At 36.3% G+C, this 23,328-nt stretch overlaps 1 protein-coding gene across 4 annotated transcripts in view; it reads right to left on the reverse strand.

Moving 5' to 3' along the window:
- The window catches only part of GALNT1 (polypeptide N-acetylgalactosaminyltransferase 1), an 86,425-nt gene that overhangs the window by 21,175 nt on the left and 41,922 nt on the right, over positions 1 to 23,328 (reverse strand). For 3 of the 4 annotated variants that reach the window (XM_061995359.1, XM_061995358.1, XM_061995357.1), the window contains 3 exons: positions 18,741 to 18,915; positions 7,019 to 7,185; positions 889 to 1,096 (listed from right to left, as the gene is read on the reverse strand). In XM_061995359.1, coding sequence (XP_061851343.1) covers positions 889 to 1,096; positions 7,019 to 7,185; positions 18,741 to 18,915 — 550 coding nt within the window. Of the gene's footprint in view, positions 1 to 888; positions 1,097 to 7,018; positions 7,186 to 12,097; positions 12,172 to 18,740; positions 18,916 to 23,328 lie in introns of those variants that run through there. The other variant, XM_061995360.1, reaches the window with a different exon arrangement.

Here is a 23,328-nt window from a genome sequence, read left to right on the forward strand (position 1 = left end):
TTCTGTATTGTAATCTCACAAAAAGTTTATTAATGATAACCGAAATGTTAGTATGGTGTCTTCACACAGTACTGAATGTGGTTCTTTATTACTTGTAGTTTTTTCATCAGGTAATGCTGTATTTTGTAATGCTGATTTTTATCTATAACCCTAAGAACAAATCAGAGACCTTTAACACCATATTTGATATCTAGTCTATTTGACATGCTGTTTACTAACAGACTAGTGTGCAACTACAAAGTAACTGCTTAGATGTGTGAATATTTATAAAATACATCATTCTCTCACTTATTTTTTACCCTCCTTCAAAACAATTTCCACCACATTATCAAGGATTAAAGTGTTGAACATTGATTTATGATAGGAATATAAAGCTATGTAACTTCAGTATGGATCAGTAACATTCCAGTAACAATTCTAACTTTAGAAAATACATCCCAAAATATGGGGTCACGGCACAGTTTTCCACAATACATTGTGAAATAAAGAAATTGCAATGAGAAGCTGAAGATGATAAACCTGATAGTTCCTGCTCACAGTGTCGATGTTAGATGAGATCAGGGCTCCATTTCTTCCTCAAGAACATCTTCCCAAATTCATGAGGCAATGAGCCACGCTGCAGATGCAAGACTTCAAATTCCACTGCTTTCTCAACTTCATTCATGCTCATGTCTCCTGTTATTTAACATGTTATCCTATGCATCTCGACATTAGCTTCACTTGAAACCAAGTGAACCAAAGTTGTACTGAATCAGCCTTTTATGGATATACCAATGAGAACGTATGCAGCTCTTCAGAAAGTAGGTGTTTGCCTTTAGACAATATTGTAATACTTGGAACATATCTTAACCCAAAATACCCAATACGGACCAATAGATGAATAATTACCTGTCAGCTTTGATCCTTGCCAGCAGAGGTTCAAGCCATCCTACTGTACATTCACAATGAGCGTCTAAGAAGGTGATGACCTGGCCTTTAGAAGCAGCAGCTCCCTTTAATCTGGCTCTGATCAATCCAGAACGCTGTTCCATTCGAATCACACGAACAGGTACTTTTAATTTTTTCACATAATTCTCCAGTGGTCTTTTCAAGAAGTCTGCAAAGGTTGATCAAAATCATAGGAACTCTCAGTTATATAGTTCTGTTGTTTTTTGTTTTTTTTATGAGATAAATTAGAAGTCATTTCCTCATTTTCTTTTCTATCCTTTTCCTACTTTCTCAAGATAATTTTCTCTACTGCTTAGTCTACACTTCTCAATATGCCCTTCCACATGTCCACGTGTTTCACTCGCTAAAGCAGGAAGTTCTTCCTCCTCTTCATTTCTTTATTATGGAAAACAGAAAAAAAAAAGAGGAGAGTGTAGAATCCTTACACATAAACCAGACGGGATAGGCAAGTTTTTATTATGGGGTTATTCTTACTTTCAAAAACATATGTATTAAGTGCTCTTGGACATAACACTTCTCTACCAAGAAAATATAGAAAATGTTCTGACTAGATGAACATAGCTACCTCCTACAGAAATGTAACTGACAGATCATTTCTGTGCAAGCAGTTTAAAACATGATAAATTATACTTTTTTAATTGTGCTTTCTCTAGATTTTTTTCTGGCTGATATTTTTCTCTATTAAAATTATCACTGCAACACCTAAAAAAACAAAACAAAACCGGCTATATATAAATGAATATTTGTAACACCCAACAAACCTCAACTTAGCTGAGGAACAAATTATTCAAAGTAGAACAGCAGTAACTGACTACCATATGCCTAGAGACTCAAAATTACTTGTATTGCAAAGAGCTGCCAAATTAACAAATTTCCCAGGCACTGTTTTTGTCCATCATGGAAAATTAAGACTATGATGGACGATGCCAAAGGAAGAACAAAGAATTGAGGGGGAATGCAATTAACAGTCACAGAAACAGACTTCTGCAATAACTTGCACATTTAAAATTTATAAAAAAGGCAAAACAGTCTTATAACACATCTACAGAATATGTTAGATTATACATTCAAAGCACATGGGAGTTGTACTACAACAGTGCAAAACCTACAGTAAGATTTAGCATAAGATAGTAAGTATCTCATACAAGAATAAGCATGACACTGGAAGGAAGGAAGAAAAACAAACCAAAAAACACCCAGTATGAACTCTTAATAGCTGTTTTGTAAATTTCAAGAGGCTGAGATGACCTGAGGGCAACTACCATTCCTTACTACTTCTCCGGATGAATGAATTCTAATTGCCTTCTTATTTTTTTCTGTGCATTGTTGGACTGTCACTGAAACCCACAAAAATAAGTTCTGACATATCTTGAAAGCTGGACTGTGCCAAAATAGCCTAAGTGGTTGATAGATCTTAAATATCTGTCTCCAGAAAAACTCAAATCAAGTGAATTCTTATTTTGCATATTAAGAGAGACTCAAAAGAATAAATATTTATTAGTACAAACCAAATATATACATCTGAACACTTTGTAGGCCTTTTGGGGTTGAACACAAGGAGAGTCACATTTGAGCCACTGAGATGTAGCAAATATAATCTCATCTCTTCAGTGTGGCTTTCCAAAGTCACTAATTTAAAAGAACCAGTATTATGCTAATGTTTATTTTTTAATGTATATGACTTCCCTGAGATACAGAAATAGAACAAAACAGTAACGCCCTTCCCTAAGCTAACCATGTCATGAGTAGCATCTTCCTCTGTACATTTCAGGTGTAGTATTGATGAGCTTTTGAAGTAGTTCTAACCACATAAAGCTGAAAGACTATGTGCTTGTGACACTGGTCCTTGAATGCACAGTTACATGGTCAGAATGGTAAAATTCTGTCATGAGTAAGAGCGAGAGAAACATTTCAATACAACTGCAGCCAGTCAAGGACTAACATAAACTAGGAAGTTACACCACAGAAACTCATGGTCAGCACATTGCATATAAAAATCTTAAGCTCTACCTACATTTTCTCTGCAAAGTATTCAAATTTATCTTTTCAAGTACTCTTCAATTTTCTTTTCTCTAAGAAACAAATCACAGGTATCTGCAGTGTTTTCACTATGGAGGAAATAGGGTTAAGAACTGTCCTTCTCCCATGTTTAACCATTTCCATTAACATATTCTTATGACCTACTTGTTCAAAACTTCAGAAGGGAACATTCCCAGAAACAAAACTTTTGCCAGACATTCAGTAACCATGCCCTTAAAATACTAGAATTTCATAAAAATAAGCAAAAAAGTAAAGCTTAATGTCACACGCCTACAGAAGTATGAAAAATAACTCAGACATCAAGAATTCTGGTATTCCTTTGCTACCAGCAGTTAGGGTTAAATGCTCAAATCTAAGTAGCATATTTTCTCTCCAGAGCACTGTCTCTTAGAGCAATACAGACCCCTCACAAACCGCCGTCTCAGTTCAAGTATCAAGAGACTAGAGTTTTAGACATCCAGAAAATGGTAATTGTCTCATGTATGACAAGATTTGTTTTGTTTGTTTTTTTTTTTTTTTTTTTTTAAAGCATTTCAATAGCCTTTTCATACCTGCAATATATTTCAGCCTACAGGAAATGCCAGAATCAAGCTGTAGACATGATTTTCTATACAAACCTAGAGGTGACATACTAAATCCTTTTTAAACACTCAAATGAAAAGTTTTATGACAGAGTCAGTTGTTTACAAGTGACTCAGGTTGACAGCTTAGAAAATTTTTAGCATTGCCTTCTACACTTCAGCAAGAGAGGTTTGATAGTATTACAAAAAAACACCAAAACCAAATCCACAAATACTTTGATTTGGTAACAATAGTAATTAATGTAATTTCAAAGGTATGACTTCAGTTTCATTTAACTCTTTTCTTGGATATTCCTTTCAAACTTTTTCTGTATCACAAAGGTGTATAATATTACCTAGGACTATGAGCAGTTTAAAGAGTATCTTTAAGTGGCAGCAGTAGCAGCAGAACTAAGTAAACAAAGCAAATATATTTGATTCTAGTCAATTAAGTGCATATTGATAAATACCTTGCCAAATCTATTACTGAGTCACATTTATATGAATATAAATTAAAAAATAAAGGTCAAACAGTGTTTTTATTAAACTACAATAAGTCACAGATTTTTCACACATAAGCATGCAAACACAGTTTTAAGAAATGTGAATATCTTTTAAAGACATTACTTCCAAGAATTTAATTTTGGTTACATTGCTTTGATCTTTATCTGTATTACTAAATTCTGTGAGTATATTCTAACCTGATGCAATCTGCCTACCATGCTTGGCCATTCAGTGTTGACCTAGTTTTGGGTACTGACTAATGATGATTTCTCTCGATAACTTTTAAAAATAATTACTAAAGATCGATATTTTAAAATGAAATATGCAATTCTGATCAATAACCAGATAACAATGTTACCCATATGTCTTGCTTCTCCAAAGTTTTTTCTTTTTGGTGTAAATAAGTGCATGATATTATGCAAATTTGTTCTTCTAAGAGTATGACACTAGCAGGTACAAAGGGTGCTTCAGGCAGACTGAATGCTTACTTTATTCCAATTAAATTCACTGTGATGCTAGAATTCAAAATACACTACTCAGGCTGAACACTTTTTCTGTGAAAGTGTACTGGTTTAGTTCAACACAAACAGAATACTTAAGTAGTATATGTTAAACACTTCAAGTTTTCCAGCATCATCCCTCTCTCTTTTGTTTAATGTAAAATATGCTTGCTGGAACCATACCAAGTGTTAAAACTATTTTTTTCCCGAAATATAAATTGAAGAGGCAAAACATATTATGTCTGCATTATTTTAATATTGGCTTGTTCTTTATTTCTAGGTCATATTGAAAGCTGGCATGTCACAATTAATCATTAGCAGTGATTTGAATTAGTGCCAAGGACTGTTTTGACAAATGAAACAAAGAATACTTGAAATAAACGTTGATTTCCTAGCAAGAAAAGCTAGGAACAAAAGCTAACTAATCAAAACAAATGTACTATATCTGTTCCATTAAGGAAGTGTATACCTGTAAAATGGCCTAGTATAGGCCATAGAATGCAGATATCAGCATTCTTGTTAAAAAGAGGATTGTTCCCTGGGACAAGAGAGGAAGGCAGATTCATATGCAGTAGAATCAAAGAAACAAGGAATTTTTATGTACATGTTGAAAAAGTACAAGAAATAGAGGGTTGTTTGCTTCTCAAAGCAAAAGTTAATCACATCTCTCACCTAATCCAGAAGGAGGTTTTGCCCTTTGTGTGGGCATTTCTCCTCTCCTGTCAGAGTGTAATTGTATCTAAGGCTTCTGTATTTCAAATTGTACTGAAATTGTCTGAAGCAGTATAAGGTAAGAAAGCAAATGCAAATGAGAGTGCTTAAGAGAGGAAAGGAACATAGCAAACAGAACCTGAGTGCATGAGCCATAGTTCCTCAGGAAAGCTCAGTTACCTGAGAGGATCTTTATTTTACTCAGCTACTCCACAACCAGTTGCGCCCTAGAACTACATAGTTTAGAATACATCAGTCAATAAGAACAACTGTTGACTGCCAAGACATTTTTCTAGTCCTAGGGGAAAACCTTCAATGTTTATACAGCAAAAAAGAGCAATTCAATATAAAAATACATAAATGTTTCAGACTTTTAAAATAAATATAGGTACCCTTTCATCTTCATTTAGAAACAAGGAAAAAAATATCACTCAAGTTATGTTCACCAACAAAGGTTAAGCAAGAAATAAAGCAAATATCAACTATAAAACAAAATATGTCAAGTATTGTCTAGAATATTATTTTTATTTCTACTGTATCATAATTCACAAAAATTGAGAGTAAAAGCTAAAACAAAATTAGTTTAAGAAAAAATCAGCTTCAAGTTTTGTCTATAAATTTAGTTATAGACAGAAAGTTTCATTCTGTTGCACTGAGTTTTCATCTAGAACACTAGTAGAAAAGTGGAGCCTTACAGTCTAGTAACTGAATTTCAACTTTTCACAAACTGAGTAATCAAAATTAATCCTTCTGAACACTAAGCTTAATGATGGCAGCAATAGCAAATTTGGACGTGTTTGAGGAACAGGGTCACCTATTATTCACCAAGTAATTCAAGTATTAAATATCCTCAAGCTTTAGTAATGCTTTAAAATTCTAAACACAAAACAGGTAAGCTGTAATAGGATAAATCTATTAGGCAAACAAACTGTAAACTGTCAACAGAAAAGTAAATAGATAAACTAGTTTTCAGTGGAGAACGAGCCACCTGTATTTCAAAACAATTGTTACTCTGCTTTCCCATGCTCCCATAGTAGCTATGCCCCTAGCTACTAGGTTTTGCTAAGGAGAGCTAATATGAGCCAGCAATGTGCCCTTGTGGCTAAGAAGGCCAATGGCATCCTGGGATGCATCAAGAAGAGTGTGGCCAGCAGGTCAAGGGAGGTTCTTCTCTTCCTCTGCTCTGCCCTGATGAGGCCTCAACTGGAGTCCTGTGTCCAGTTCTGGACTCCCCAGCTCAAGAGGGACAGAGAACTTCTGGAGAGAGTCCAGCACAGGGCCACCATGATGATCAGGGGACTGGAACACCTTTCATATGAGGAAAGGCTGCGGGAACTGGGGCTGTTTAGTCTGGAGGAGACTGAGGGGTGGTCTTATTAACATTTATAAATTATCTAAAGGGTGGGTGTCAGGAGGTTGGGGCATCCCTTTTTTCTATTGTATCTAGCAACAGGACAAGGGGTAATGGGATGAAGCTGGAACACAAAAAGTTCCACTTAAATATCAGAAAAAACTATTTCACTGTGAGGGTGACAGAGCAGTGGAACAGGCTGCACAGGGCAGTTGTGGAGTCTCCTTCCTTGGAGGTCTTCAAGACCCGTCTGGACATGTTCCTATGCGACCTGATCTAGGTGAACCTGCTTCTGCAGGGGGGTTGGACTAGATCTCTAAAGGTCCCTTCCAACCCCTACTATTCTACGATAGTCTGTTTTTGAAGTAAAAAGAGCCGCAAGCTAAAAGCATGGACATCATTACCTCTTTCACTGGCATCATCGACGAGGACAATTTCTTCCAGCATGTGCCGTGGCGACCTGTTTATCACACTATGAACAGTTCGTAGAAGTGTGCTCCAAGCCTCATTGTGAAAAACAATGACAACACTTGTTGTAGGAAGGTTGTCCACATACACTTTCGTTTTACACCTAGGAACAAAAATAAGGCATACATTTGTAAAGGGCAAGTCTTCACTTCAAGCCGCAATCGCAACATTCACAATACATTAATTGTACATGAAATATGACAAAGCAGTAAAGGGGGCACAGATTTTTATTTGTACCTATAAAAGACACTTTTAGGTATACAAGTATATATTCCATCCTGCCACAAATGAAGGAGAATCTCAATTCAATAACCAACTCTAGAAATGAGAGACATCCATATTGCCAACATATAGATGATAATAGATCATTTATTTCCAGTACCCCTGTTTTGTGAAGAGTAGCAGGTCCAGACAATCTGATTCAAGCCTCTAATTTACGCTTGCAGTCCTAGTAGAAGGGAGAAACACTACTACTGTAATGGGTAAAAAAGGAGGAATAGAGACACACACAAGATGAGGAGTGGCATACTCAAACTAGGAAGGAAATGGGTACCAGATGCCCACCAAGTCATTCTATCACTCCCCCTCCTAAACTGGTCAGGGGAGAAAAATATAACGAGAGGCTTCTGAGTCAAGATAAGGACAGGGAGATCACTCAGCAGAGTGAGCAAAACAGACTCAACTTGGGGAGAAATTATTTATTAATGAACAATCAAAACAGAACAGGGAAATGAGAAATAAAGAGCACATCTTAAAACACATCCCCCAAACTCTCCTTCTCCATGCGACTCTCTCTTCTTCCCTTTGCAGCGGCACAGGGGATGAAGGTTGTGGTAAGTTCATTACATATGGACTTTGCTGCTGTTGCTTCTCAGAGAGAGGCCTCCTTACACTTCCCACTGCTACACTTTGGGGTCCCTCCCATGGGAGACAGTCCCTCACGAACTTCTCCAGCATCAGTCCTTCCCATAGGCTACAGTTCTTCACAGACTGTTCTGGCATGGGGCCTCCCACAGAGGCAGCTCTTCACACCCTGCCCCAATGTGGGTCACCCACCAGGAGAACCTTCAGGCTCCAGTCCAAGTCTCTCACAGGATCACAAGTCCTGACAGCAAATTTGCTCTGGCGTGGGCTCCTCTCTCCCCACAGACTCCCAGAGTCTGTGATTAGAGCATTAGCCTTCTATGTAAAGCTCATGTTTTATCCTTATTAACAACCACTTAAGACTCCTTTTTGTCTTCAATTTGAAAACAAATTACCCCAGAAAGGGATTACTATAGAACTTAAAATAAATTAGTTTCAACTAACAGTTATGCAACATTAGTGGAAGAATGTAACTATGAGGGATATGACACATAGGGTATGAGTTAAGGACAGTTTGAATTTTAATCAGCTACTAATACATTATGTTCCTGTTGTTGGATGATGCCTCAAACAGTTTTAAAATTGAGTGCATAATATTAGAAAAGCATACAATTTCCAGTAATTTAATGAAGACTCCAAAGGGCAGATGAGAAAGTCTATTTCACACAGAATGCATCATATTTTCCTTAATCTATGGCATTCACCATGCAAACTCTTTGCTAATGTGACTCCAGTATATTATTTAGACTATGGAAACCTTGCCCAAAATATTAGACATTTTAAATTGAAGCATGGACTTACTGCCCTACTACCTAAAGACACAGAAGAAGAATAGTCCAGATTGTTAAAATATGATAGAGATAAAAAGCCTAACTGGTCTATATTTCTTGATGTACACATTCCAATGCTAAAAATAGTAATGTTCTTTACTTCATAACAAGCCTCCATCTCATGTACTGAAATCCCCATGTTCAGTTGCATTAGCTTTGCATTCTTCCATAACATTTGATTTTTTGCTTTTATGTGATTAGGAAATAAAATGGGAAATTAATTAGTAAATTAAATTAAAATTATCAAAGATCTTTAATGCCCCATTCAAAATCAAATTTGAGGGGAAAAAAGTTACATTTACAAGTTATAGTTTCCAAACTTGTTTTAAAAGGAAAGGAGCCATGGAACTACAAAGACATAACTCTGCTCTGACCTCTGTAAGATGCAAGTACACATTTGTCACAGAACTTCACCTTTTTATAATTTTGCATTGTATATTCAGAATACTTTGGCCCAGTTCCTTATAACTACCTGCTTACTCCTAAGTACATAATCCTCAAGAGCACAAGACATTGTGACTTTTCGTGAAGGTGTTAATCGAGTCTTCTATGGAAGCTCTGTACATTTTATAGAGAGATGGTCAGGAAAAAAAAAAATCTCACAGAATTTTATTCAGTCAATTATGCATAGCCACTTGGAAACTACCTGATACTACTTCAAATGCATTTGAAGAGACTCTGAATAAATTGCTTTTCTACTTTCAGCCTAGGGGACAAATAGTCCACAGGAGACATTACAAAAATAACTAGAAGAGACATCAAGTAAGGCAATTCTGTCCAAATAAAATGAAGTCATTAAATCTCAGAGTTTAATTGCTGCTTCAGCACAATCTTGTACAGAAAGAAGACAAGTAATTTTGCACTTTCTGCAATTCCACGACTGTATATTCTCAAACCTCCTGCACAACTTCACCACTGTGGGGACAAGAAATCTACCAGACCATCTTAGATGATCTTTTATTTTAATTCCTTAAAAGGTGAATTCTTCTGATACCTATCTACTCTGTTGAGCATCCAACCCAGAGATCAATATGCCTTATCCACTAACACATGAGAGGCAGAGACACCAGGAACTCAGGACAACAGTCTTTTCTAACCTAATGTCACCTCTTTCAGTTTACTGTTGAGACTTTCACAAATCCTTCAAATATTACCTTAAAAAATGCAACTGTACAGCTACTTCATTACAGAATAGCACTTGGCATTTTATCAATACTATGAAATTGTATTCATGGATCAATTTACTTAGAAATTATTCCTAAAACATAAGATTGAGTGCTACATGTGTAAGATCATCATATCTTGAAAGACAAATATTTACGTTAGCAGTTATCTGTTTGCATGTCCTTCAGTGTCACAGAAATCATTAAGATTAATTTCTGAAAGTAAATCAATAAAATGGGATTTAATGTCCTGACAGCACTTAAATACTTTTATTTCATAACCTAAAGAATCACATCCCAAAAAAAACAACAAACAAGTTAAAGGTCTTGTAGGAAATCATTTATGCACTATCATAATGTTTATGCAGTGAGACACAATAAGGAAAACCTCATTCAAGTAGCAAAACGTGAAAAAAAATCATGTAATTTTCTAGAAAGATGTCAATTATATTCTGTATTAGAAATAAATACTAAATACTACTCACCACACCTCTCCTCCTCCTGATGCTGTCAGCAGGTTATTCTCCACAAAGGAGTTTTTTTAAACATGGAATTCTGAAAATGAAGCCACTCATGCTTACCTAATGATAAAAACTAAATTGATTCAGACCGTGAGCCATTATTTGCTATACCTGATACCAATTTTATTCCTAGATTCCACTAGTCTTTTATAGGAAAAAGGCACCACCAATAATTTAGAGTGGCTCGAAAGCATTAATGTCAGTAAAACATGTATGCAATCTTTGTTTTCTAACCCAGTGCACACAGCTCTGAGCACTCTGATAAAGTACAGAGATGGAATGCAAGCAAAAGTGTCTCCTGTGCACTACGCACTTCAGCTGGGAAATCCCAGTGAAGCTCAGACAAGAGCTCATATGTGCAGTATGATAACTCAGTGCAGATTCATTTTTGAGAGCTGTAGTAGCAACAGGCTGGGGCAGGGAAGGAAACATATTTAGTCCATCTCAAAATTTGTACAATCTTTCATCCTGTGTACTACCAACAACAGTTATGAAATAAAAGCTGCAGTTATTTAATAAATATGCTGCATCCTAGAACTTAAATTTGACAAAGGAACTATCCAAGACTTGATGAAATCAGCTGAGACCTGAAATTTTGAAGAAATGCTACACAGCACAACCCCTGTAATAAACCTGTGTAATATTACTGGTGCCGTACAAACAACATACCTTGCAGTAAATCTATTGCAGTCTCTGGGAAGTAAGCATGGGTATGCTTAGACTTGAAAATACACAATTATTTTCTGTTGAGGTTACCCAAGTTAATGTCTGACATAGTGAAGAAAAATCAGGAAATCTGAACTCCTCTCATGAAATCTCAGTCTTTAATTACTGATATCTGATTAATATCACTACAGTGCCATAAAATGTCAGTACTCCATTGTTTACCTGTCCCTTTGCCCTAAGTTACAGACTGCAATAAAGTTAATGTAACAAAGCTGAAGCATAGCTATACCCAACACAAAAAAGTCCTCTCTACTTAAATCATGATTACAGCCAGTTTTCAAATAGAATTGAGAGTCACTCTGAAGATGCTCAGATTGACCTACATTTCCATCAGAGGATAACGCCCCGTAGAAGGGCTGGCAGACGAAGTGTCAAAACATGACAGTGGGAACTACCAGCACTCAGGTCAAGACATTTGCATTTCTGGTAAACACTGACATGGTCTTTCTGAGAAGCAGCCTCATGATACCACTACAAAAAAGGGTGTTAATAAATCTGCTTCTGACATAATTTTAATACCCCATGCTCCCAAACTGAAAACAATCAAGCTGGATAAAGACCTAGTTTTCATGCAGAAACAACACTGCTAAAAGGGCTAAAAGCAATACTTCTGAGAAAGATGGAATCACTGAGTGCCATAACATGCCAAACCATTTTTCACTACACAGAGCTTGCATACAACCACAGTTTTAGCTTGCGGCCGCATAAAGAAAAAGCACTGCAGGTATGGTTGCAACAAGACTTCCCTAAAGCTGCTTCTTCCAATTAAATCAGAACAATTTGGTCTAGAAAGAGGTCTTAATTTCTATAATTCATATCATAGCTCCAATTAATATTTTAGAACAGATGATCCGAATGCAGGCAAATCCCTTATTTGAACATTTCCATCCAATCTGTATTACATAATTTACCTGACATCAAGAGTATGAAATTTTCCTTTCTTCTGATCTCAAAGATTTGGATATAAGAAAGGTCGCATTATCTCATGAGTCAAGTAGAAATCTTCTTTAGAGCCTGGAAACAAAATCCAAAATGGTCCTTAAAACCATTGTGGTTACAAAATTCAAGCAGAATTTCATAAAAATAATTAGCTGCAATTGACTATTTTCCTTATCCTGAAAAGTGATCACAAGAAAGCATCTCTTGACAGAAGCAAAACAAATTCTGTCCTCGAAGACAGAAATTTGAACTCTAAATTCTCTAGTCAAATTTTTGTCAATACTCGACAATTTGAATAAAGTTTAGGATATGGTTATTCACCCAAAATGGAAGACACCCATAACTAAGCATGAGATTGTCAAGTGTTTCTTTGTGTAGACTGCAACACATGTATGTATGCATACACAGAAGCATGTGTTTATATAGATATACATCTATATAAAAAACCCAAAACAGTTTACAGGAATCAAGTTGATTTTTGAATTGACGTTTTTTCACTATAAACTTTCTCTAAGAAAGTGTTAAAGGTAATTTTTTCAGGCTAATTCATTAAGTCAATGTGAACAAGAACATTTCCGAATGTTGATTCTACTGTGGGTAAGAAACAAGCTATATGCATCACAGAAGTCAGATGAAAATATATTCCTGCTTGAAATAATAGTAAATTCCTCACATGCTTTCATACTGCCAGCATGACATTGTTGAAAGTTACGTTGCTGGTCATCAGATCAGCAGATTGCCTTTACAGATGCCAGGTTAATTAACAGCTTGGATTTCTAGCTTGTAGCAGAGCATTTAATAAATTTCTGAACTCTTACACTGCCTTTGTTGACAACTTTGCTCTTTTTTATCATCTTTTACATGGCTATGACCTGAGCTAAATGAATACCAAAAGTTCACAGTATCATAATTTACAGAGCTATTTAAATCCCCATGACCTTATGGGGATTTTAATATATACTTTTCATATGAAGGTTTTTTCCTCCATGTTCCAACTAATCTGGTGCAACCGCAGGCTGCTGCCAAAAGCAATAAATCCTCTTTTCACCATTACAGTTTTGTCCCATCTTCCTTGCACCAGATCTGGTAATAATACAGCTGCTGGGTGTGTTGCTTCAGTTTTCTGATTCAACAAAATATACTTTTTTTCCTCTTTTTTGGTGTGCAAACCTCCGCCCTGTGAGTGAATGAGTATCAACAGAAGCAGCGAGAAGACTTCTTTTGTCTGCAGTCCACATTTATACCAAATTATGTGTATCATAAAACTACCCCCTTAGCTTTTCTCCTAAGTGAAAATACTTAAAAGCAAAGACAGCACATGGAAGTAAACATTTCAAGTGCTACCACTTAAAAATGCCATAAAATGTCACACATTGGATATCCAAGAGCACACTCTTGCATGTGTGGCTTTACTAGTTTTACTCTGAATGTATTTACTCAATTGTCCTCATATGAAGACTGTGTATATTTCATGAATGTGTCTTATTATGATCCAAGGGTAGGAAAAAATCCATTTCAGAAGTTAAAAACCCAAATTCCAGTATATTCTCAAATGTATTCTCACCAGATTAAAATCAACAATACATTCTTAAAGCACATGTATGAAAAACAGACTACAGTCCCACCACTGAAAAGTGGTACTTATATTAACAATGCATAAATCGAAAACTTAAATCTAAATATAGTTCTTTCTAAGTAAAGAGATGACAGAATTAGTCATATGAAGGACTTACTCAGAAGGAAGCCCAGTATAATTGCTACAAAATCCACAACGTTCGTATAAACTAGGCATAGAAGATGGCTTTTAAAGCCAGGAAAAAATACTGACTACCTCCTCTCAATTGTGAAAGTAAGCTTGGCAGTAGGAACTGAGCATTTAATTCAGGGAAAAAAAAGCCTTCAATAATAACTTAAACTGACCCCATTCATGTACTAGTTAAACTTCACAGACTTGGGAGATCTGCATCTTATTTTTCTATTAAGTGGCTGAAGTCATAGCTTGTATGACTTTAGACCCAGTTCACTCAAATACGTAGAGCCATATGGTTAAAAGCTCTGTTTATATCCTAACACTATCTATACCACTCAACACCCAACATACCTCCTTACTGAACACAGTTTGAGAAAAGGGCAGTTAAAAGATCCCAGATGTTATGCAGAACTGAGGTAAAATAAGATGCCTGATACCCTTAATCCTGGGAAAAATACACCAATTAAGGAACAACATGGCAAGGAAGAACTTTTATGCCATGTTCTACAGGACTTGCAGCCATGGAAAAAGCGTTGCTAAGATATTCCAAAACTATCCACATTCCTCCTTGCTGCAGATCTGCTTGGGAAAGTCCATATCCTTTCCAAAAAATCTCCATTTGCGAAATATGGCAGAGCTTACATGAACGACATCATTCTGTCCCAGCTATTACTCTATTGTTTCCAGCCTTGAACACTTTTCTTTTTAAAAGAAGACCATTTTAAGATGCTCTTTTCTAGTGTGAAAAAGCCAGAATTGGGTTTAAACTTTAACATCAGAAGTCCAAACATCTCCTTAAATGTTTTAAATATTCAAAAAATTATTAAATAACAAATACAGCCTGGAAAGCTCAGCCTTAGGACACAGTACTCATTCTTAATTTTGCAAAGCAGCTTCCAAGTCACCTCAGAGGCACTGACAGTAAATCTACATTCTATGGCACATAAAGATTTCATGCATTTAACCACATTACTTTCCAGACCAAGTACTGGTCTAAGACACATTGACACCTATTTTATTCATTGTCTTCCCATCTTCAGCAAAATAAACAAAAGACTCTAGTGTTCCTAATCACCCATCTTTCATTCTTTGCTGTCATGTCAAGCCCATAGCTGCATATTTTCCTGGCAACTGTGAATCAACTCCCACTTTGATGACTGATTCACAGACCACAATAAGACACGCTTACAAAAATGACTCTATTAACATCTTAAACCCAATCTGCTATCCCCAGCTGCTTGTTTCTCTGCAACAACGTCCCTCCTGAGGTTGTGGCCCTGTCAGTTACATTACCCATACTAACATGCCCCAGTCTACATTCAGGGAAGTATCAGGCTCATTAAATTACTTCTGGTTTAGCTTTTCTGTTAAGCAAATCATTCATCTGGGAAGAAGAATAAGCAGAAAAGTGTTCTCACAGACACAAAATGACTAGCAATTTAGGCATATGTCAATAATTTTCAAGGCATCTATGTGCCTCAAGAATTTTATGCCAACTAATAAAAATAAATATAAGCCTGTTAATACAATTTGACAACAGGTCAAAATATAGACTTCAGCTTCTGTGACTCGTACTGAGGAGCTCCCTGAGCTGGACAAGTTCCTAGAAGTTATTTAAACAACTCACATTTTTGATGTTCTAGTAGGAAATAAAGTTTCTTAGCCAAAACAAACAAGATGTCCAGAGTGGGTCATATATAGACATTAGCCTAGGAGCACTCAAAGACCAAGCAGGTACACAAACATGTTTGCCTTCACATAGACAACAAGGGTGTTGGGCAGAACTAGAAAGTAATTTGAAGGATAACATGGACTTTTTCAAAAGCTGCTCTCCAGCTTAAAGGTTATGTCATCCCCAGTAAATACATATGGCAAATAGGTCCTGGCACATCTAATTCCATCAGATTTTCAATGATTGATAGGCAAAACTGTTACAGACTTCTGTTTTGGCCAGTGGAGTTCCACACGGATCAGTTCTGGGGTCAGTCTTGTTCAACGTCTTCATCAACAACCTGGATGAGGGGACAGAGTGTACCCTCAGCAAGTTGGCTGATGACACCAAACTGGGAGGACTGGCTGATTCACCAGAAGGCTGTGCTGCCATTCAGTGGGATCTCGACCAGCTTGATTGTTGGGCAGAGAGGAACCTCACGAGGTTCAACAAGGACAAGTAGAGAGTCCTGCATCTTGGGAGGAACAACCCTGTGCACCAGTACAGGCTGAGGGTTGACCTGCTGGAGAGCAGCTCTGCAGAGAGACCTAGGAGTCCTGATTGACAATAAACTAACCATGAGCCAGCAATACGTACTCGTGTCCAAGAAGGCCAATGGCATCTTGGGATGCAACAAGAAGAGTGTGGCCAGTTGGTCGAGGGAGGTTCTCCTCCCCTCCCCTTCTCCTCTGCCTCAGTGAGGCCTCATCTAGAGTCCTGTATCCAGTTCTGGGCTCCCTAGCTCAAGAGGGACAGAGAACTTCTGGAGAGAGTCCAGCACTGGGCCACTAAGATGATCAGGGGACTGGAACATCTTTCTTCAGCATCTTTCTTATGCTTTTCTTAAGCATCTCATTTTAAGGCTGCAGGAACTGGGGATGTTTAGTCTGGATAAGAGGAGACTGAGGGGGAGATAAATTAATATTTACAAGTATCTAAATGGTGGATGTCAGGAGATTGTGGCATTCCTTTTTTCTGTTGTATCTAGTGACAGGACAAGGGGTAATGGAAAGAAGCTGAAACACAAGACGTTCCATTTAATCATAAGGAAAAACTATTTCACTGTGAGGGTGAAAGACCCCTGGCACAAGCTTCCCAGTGAGGTTCTGGAGGCTCCTTCTCTGGAGGTCTTCTAAACCCGCCTGGACATGTTCCTCTGTGACTTGATCTAGGTGCTTTGGCGGAGGGGTGGACTAGACCATCTCTAAAGGTCCCTTCCAATCCCTACCATTCTGTGATTCTATGATTTCAGAAGAAATGACAAGCTGGAGAATTATAGGACTTGAAATAGTCACATCTTTCCCCCACATCTCATTAAAGGATGCAGCCCACCAAACCTGTGAAAATAATTATATGGTTGAACAGCTAGGTGTGCCTTTGAATACATCCCACTTCTTCAAAACCTTGATTCAAAGTGCTACTGACAGCTATGCTGTAAGCACATGAATGTAGTAAGGCATGATTAGAAATTACCCATTCTCCTTCTCTTCAAGCTATTTCCATATTAGCAGGGATATCGATAGAACACGTTATAACAGAAGCAACTCCATTCATGCAGGACAAAGTGTTTCTGATCATGTAAGTATTTTGACTAATCAGACAAATACTGTCATAAGACATACATCAGAGCACATTTATAATTTTTACAGTTCTGAAATTTTCAGTGTTCTTGAAAGTAATATTAATCCACAGATACAGATTAAAATACCCTTGCACTGCATAGTATTTTTCTCATATTTGCTGGGGAAATGCTAACATACTCTCCAATGTACTAATTAGCACGACCTTATAGAGCACATGCTGAGAAGATGTCAAAAGGATGAGCTTTTTGGGGGACCATTTCTCTCTGAAAATCTACTAAAAATGAACAGTTGAAGTCAGCTCTTTACACTGAGACAATTACTTATCCTACAGAGAGTGTGATAAACGGGTCAGACACTACATACAAATCCGCATGAATGCCAAGAGATCCCATTGCCAAGACACAACCATCATCAGAACAATAACATGAGAGAAAAGATACTCCTCCCCACCTCCACAAACATCTGTCAGTTTTGAAAGAAAACCCTGCAAGATGATGATTTGCATTCTTCCAGTATACTGAGAAACAGGCAAATAATAACCACAAAATCTGACTAATACATCTGAAAATCAATGGAAAAGTTATAGTCCAACTTATGAAATCATAATTTGAAAAATAAATGGCTCAATTATTAAGAACACCAGCACTACCAGGAACTCACATGCTACGTAGAATCACATCCATTACAACAGATAAATGTACCCACAAACCATCTCTTTATCGCTCATTCAAAATGAAAACTGGTCAGAGCTTCATGTAATTCTCCTAATATGATCTTCAGAGGTATGAAATGAAAACAATCGAGTAGCTAGGCCTTGTGTATACAGCAGCAATAGCAGAACTTCTAAAGAAATGGGGTTTCAGTAGCATCTAACTCTTGCAAGAGAATGCAGATATTTGACAGGGAAAAATATTGTTTCACAAGCTTAATTTAACTTGAGTCCTTTTTATACACAAGAGGGGTTGGAGGTGAGGGGAGTCACCAGTTGTCCTGCGGGAGTAGCCCTAGGAGAGTAAAGCAATCTTAGTTTTATTTAAAAGAAGGCTACAATTTTCATTTTAATTACTTATGACTCAAATAGCTCTGAAAGGATCAATATTTCAGAAGATGAAAAACAAAGCAGATGGATATTAGAAAAATATTATAATGCGATCTAAATGAGGCTTTGCACATTTCATTAGACAAGAAATGTTTCAAGTCTTTCTTGTCATCAAATCTTCAGTATTTCATATAATGCAGAATTTTAGTCTGCCTCATTACAAGCAGTTCATGAATTTTTCAAGTAGTTATTTCCTGAAATGCCAAGTCTTTAAGTTAACTTTGTTTTCTTTCAACAACATGAATTTCTAGTCTTTCAACAGGCTTCATATTTGTAATCAGACTCAAATAACACTGAAGAAAACTGCTTCCTGCTGTTCAATCTTATTTTACAAGTAAATATCACATATACAGGAAATCCTCCTACCTTTTGCTTCAACAGTATTATCTTATAGATAATAAACTCTTGTTTTGGATCACTCTCTGCACATTCTTCATTTCAGTACATTTTTAATAAAATATAAAGCACTTACCCTTCTAACCTGACATCAGGTAAAGATCTGTTGAGTGCAATCATTTCACTTGCCATTAAATTAAATTGATTTATTTTAAACATCTCTTTCATTTTTTCTTGCTCCTCTTTTGGAATGACCACAGGCTTCCCCATCTCTCCAGGTCCTTCATGTGGTTTTTGTATGGGTTCTGGAACTAAGAATACATAACATGTTGGTAACTGCTTTTGTTTATTTATATTTTACACTGTATGAGTATCTGAAACAGTTTTAAACCCACCAGATGTTAGAAGTGAAATCTTCATATTCAGGAGTTTAACAGAAGTAATTGAGTGCTACTATTGTACACCATAATTCATTTGAAGAAAACAGTAAAGATCCTAATTAACTTTACTGTTAAAGTTCTTGAACAACAGACATTTATATCCCAGAAGAAGAAGTTGAATTTTCCTTTACGGGAGTTTTAATGAATTTTAAAGCAAAATTACATTTTTAATTTACATTTATTTCCACATTTTTGTTTTAACAGAATGATGCTGTATTTACAGTATAGACATAATTTCTCTTGGTTTTACTAACATTAGTTTTCATCAATGTAACTACATTTTGGAACTCAATTTTAGTACTTGAAACAGAAACATGTGACATGTTTAAATTAAATAAATCTTAAATATAAAATACCTGATCAAACTGATGAGTGAGAAAGAGAGGAGAGAAAAGGAAGGCAGACTCTTGATTTTTTTTTAAACAAAAGAAATGAAAAAACTAAACTTTTTTTAAAGAAATTATGTCTTCTTTACAAATGCCCAATTATTTTTCTCCTGAAAGAAAATGTTTTAACTGTTTGAATACCAAATTTGAAAAATATTACTATTTTGTAAATTCAGCTCAAATTTCGATTTAAAAAAAATCATTTAAGATCTAAACAGAGGAAAAGGAAATGTTTTAAAATAAAAGCAAAGTCCTCAATAGTAAGCCTAGTTTCAAATTATCTTTAATTTGCATCTAGAAAATTAAAGCTTGTACCAATAGCAAATAGTCATAGTATAAAAAAATTTTAAATTTGAAAAGCTCAAGTCTTCTGCCCTTACTGAAACACTAAGACTTAAAGTACATAATAACTGAAAAATTTTTCTAGCTTGCATTTAGCATTCACTCACAAGCATAATGTGAGAAATTTGAGAAACACTGAGAAAATTGAGAAACTTTCAAATACGTGAAAGTAATTTCAATAGTTACATTAACGTAGCAACATTTAGCAGAGAAAATCCTCCCATTATAGAAGTACTCTATTTTTACCAAACCCCTTTTGACCTCCAATTGTGCTATATAATCCTAGAAGTTGTCAGCCAGCCACTCATGCATTGAAAATCAATAGAGTAAGTATATCTGAGCAGATTGATTTAGGCACTTGTGTTAGCTGTGGCCTAAAATGAGCAAGCAGTTTGCTTTGCACCTTTGTCGCCTAAGACAGTACAATTCAACTTGTATCAAAATTTAGTGATTTACACTTACATAACCTTTTGAAACTGGAATTCGTGCCTTTTGGGGGGAGCAATTAGCATAACATTGCTGTCTACAATAAGGCTATATTTGGGCTTAATTTTATATATTCAGTTTGTTTTTATCATATGGACTATCATAACTATTTTTATTAAGTGTATAGCAAATAGTACATAGGTTCACTTGGACAGAAAATCATGAGTGTTCAACGTACCCAAAATGATTAAATAAAAGCTATCAGAATATAGTTATATTCAGCATGCCCTTCAGCATTCTGAAGTCTGAATGTCTCACCCTCTCATATTTGCTATTTAGGACGAAAAACAATTTCCTGTTTCATTTACACTTACAGTTGTTTCTTAACTTTGACTACATCAGTTAAACTGAATAGCTAAATTAACTGAAAAAATATCTTTCACGTTTGCAGATCTTGCTGCTAGACACTAGTTTAACACATCAGTGACTTGGATCCATGTACACAAACTATCCAAATTAATGAGTGGAATTTTTAAATTCCATGAGCAAATATATACTACTTGATTACATACTTTAACTAAAAAAATCCCTTCTACTCAAAAATCCAGCAACAGCGAACTAGATCCACGGATACTTTATGGAACGAAAAGAAATACAAAGGAAAGTTTGGTGTGCAGGTAAAGAGATGACTTTCCAAGAAAAATTAACCATCTTCTCACAGGTTTCTGCATTTATGGTAGTCTTTTTTTCCACAATAGCATGTAGTTTTCAAATAAACACAAACCAAAAACACTGTCTCAAAATGATTAATATACATCGTTAAAAATTTAAACCATGGTGCTTTTTTGTTAGTTAACTATGAGAAAAAAAATATTTCCTCTGAAGGACTGTAGACATGCACTGATGACATACTTCTAACAAAAGGAAATTCAATTTATAGCTACAAGTTTCAGAGTGAAACAAATGACTTAATCATCACTTGATCCAATGGGAATTCTAGTAATGTTTTTCCAGACATTTCTTAGTTGTATCAGTAACCCATTAGTTTCAGATGGCTTGATCTCTTCCAGATCTTTGTTAAAAATTGGAACTCTTAATGTCTATGGACTACTAATTCCTTTTTACCAGGCAATATGTCTGAATGAAAAATAGATACTTCAAAAAAGACTATCTAAAGCCAAAAAAAGGATGAATTTCTTCTGTGACATGGCTTTAGTGGCCACAACAATGGCTAACTGACTAAAATAAAGTCCAGTCACCTTTGGAGGAACCAGCACAATTACAAGCAAGCTGTTTGGACAGGTAAAAGGTTGGATCAGTTCTGACTCTTACACATACCTCAGTCTTAACAGAACAACACCAATTTATTATAAGAGTTTCTGTTTTCAATTAAATATGTGTTTCGTATCTTGGAGCTGCTCGCTTCTTATGAATTTTTATGCAAATGAAAATATTTAGAACCAGATTGCAAGTTAAGAGTTTTCATCTTTCCCAAAGGGCTCAAAATTCAGAACACAGACCTTGATCGGCATTTGACAAAAATGGCTGGTCTTAGTCTAAATTTGTCATTGTCCCGACAGAAGTGTAAACAACAAGTAGCTGAGATCACAAGACTTTGGCAAAGTCAATCCTACATCTGAATTATTCACAGCTCCAGTCTGTGAAGTCTAAATGCTGAATCCCCATTTGGAAACAGCAACGCTCAACCAGCTATCCTACGAATTTCAGGTCTGGAAAAAACTACTACATAACATGGATGATGCTTACTATGGATCAGTGATACTCCTTCCAACTCTAAACTTGCAACAACAGTCTTCCATTGACAATTACTCTTTGTTAATTTGACTGCCGAACCATCCCGAGTTACAAATCATGAACCATTACCCAGAAGATGTGCCAACAGAAATAACACCTGTGACAGTTTGGGCAAAAGTTGTACACCATCCAACTCAGCTAAGTATCTCAGAATAGGTGAGATAACCTCAGAGCTGAGCACCCGCTACCTATTCCCACCTCTTTAGGGTGGTCATGGTGGGTGAAAGAAATACCAGCCGTATCAGCCAGGACAAGTAGGGGCTCCCTTCCAGCTCCCACGGATTGATGCTAGAATAAACACTGGTAGGTGTTCTGATCCCAATTCCCCAGGCTACCCCCTGAAGATACTGTTTTCTTCCACCATGGTGGCAGGGAGGTGGCCAAGGGCTTAAGTTTATGGCCAAATCATCTCACACTACAATCACGAGACAACACTATCCCTCCTCTGGTATGACTTTAAGCTCCCCAGTCCCATACTACCCAGATCCCATGCCAAGGCACCCCCTTTACCAAAACATCTCCACCTCAGCTCTCTTACAATCTGGGAAGTACCTGTCTCTTCTGCTTCAACTGTTGTGTCATCTCCACACTCACACTATTTCAACTACCAATCTTCAATCTTTACAACAGCAGACACAAATACCTTTACCTCATTCATCTTACAGTTCATCATAGTCATGTACATGTTTTCCCACAGATTTACAGTCACACTCATTTACTATTTGTTATTTTTAACTATTTGTAAAATCTAACAGTGGTATGCATACAATCTAGTATTAGACACATAAGCTGAAGCTCATGTTATAAGATGCTAGCATCTTATGCCATCAATATCAAGGAGAATGACTTTTACCAAAGGCAATTTAGACCATGGCCTTCAAGTCTCACTCTGAAAAATAAACTTCCTCCATTTGCTGGATGAAAAACCCAAGGAAAACATCCTTCTAAGTTCATGAAAGCCCAACTGTCCAAAATGATCCTCAAAATCCTTTGCTGCTGCTGAAATCTAAAGACTAAATTTTTACAACTAGGCAAGCACAGCCTAAAATAAACTTCAAAACTCTTCAGAAGAACTTGTTCATAAGTCGAGTAGGTTCATTAAATACCATGGAATTCTTCCACGGATTGCAAAGAGAAGCTATATACCAGTGACATGGAGAAAGAAGACTATTAAATTCAGAACATTTACATAATTCATGCTGAATCAGAAAAACTAAATCAATTATGGAAATTAATAGAGGGGGAAAATGAAGGGAAAAAACAGATTCTTTGATAAAAGTTTCACAAAAAAAATTGCCTCAGCATTATCTGAGGC

Source organism: Colius striatus, chromosome 4, assembly GCF_028858725.1.
Source record: "Colius striatus isolate bColStr4 chromosome 4, bColStr4.1.hap1, whole genome shotgun sequence".
Lineage (NCBI taxonomy): Eukaryota > Metazoa > Chordata > Aves > Coliiformes > Coliidae > Colius > Colius striatus.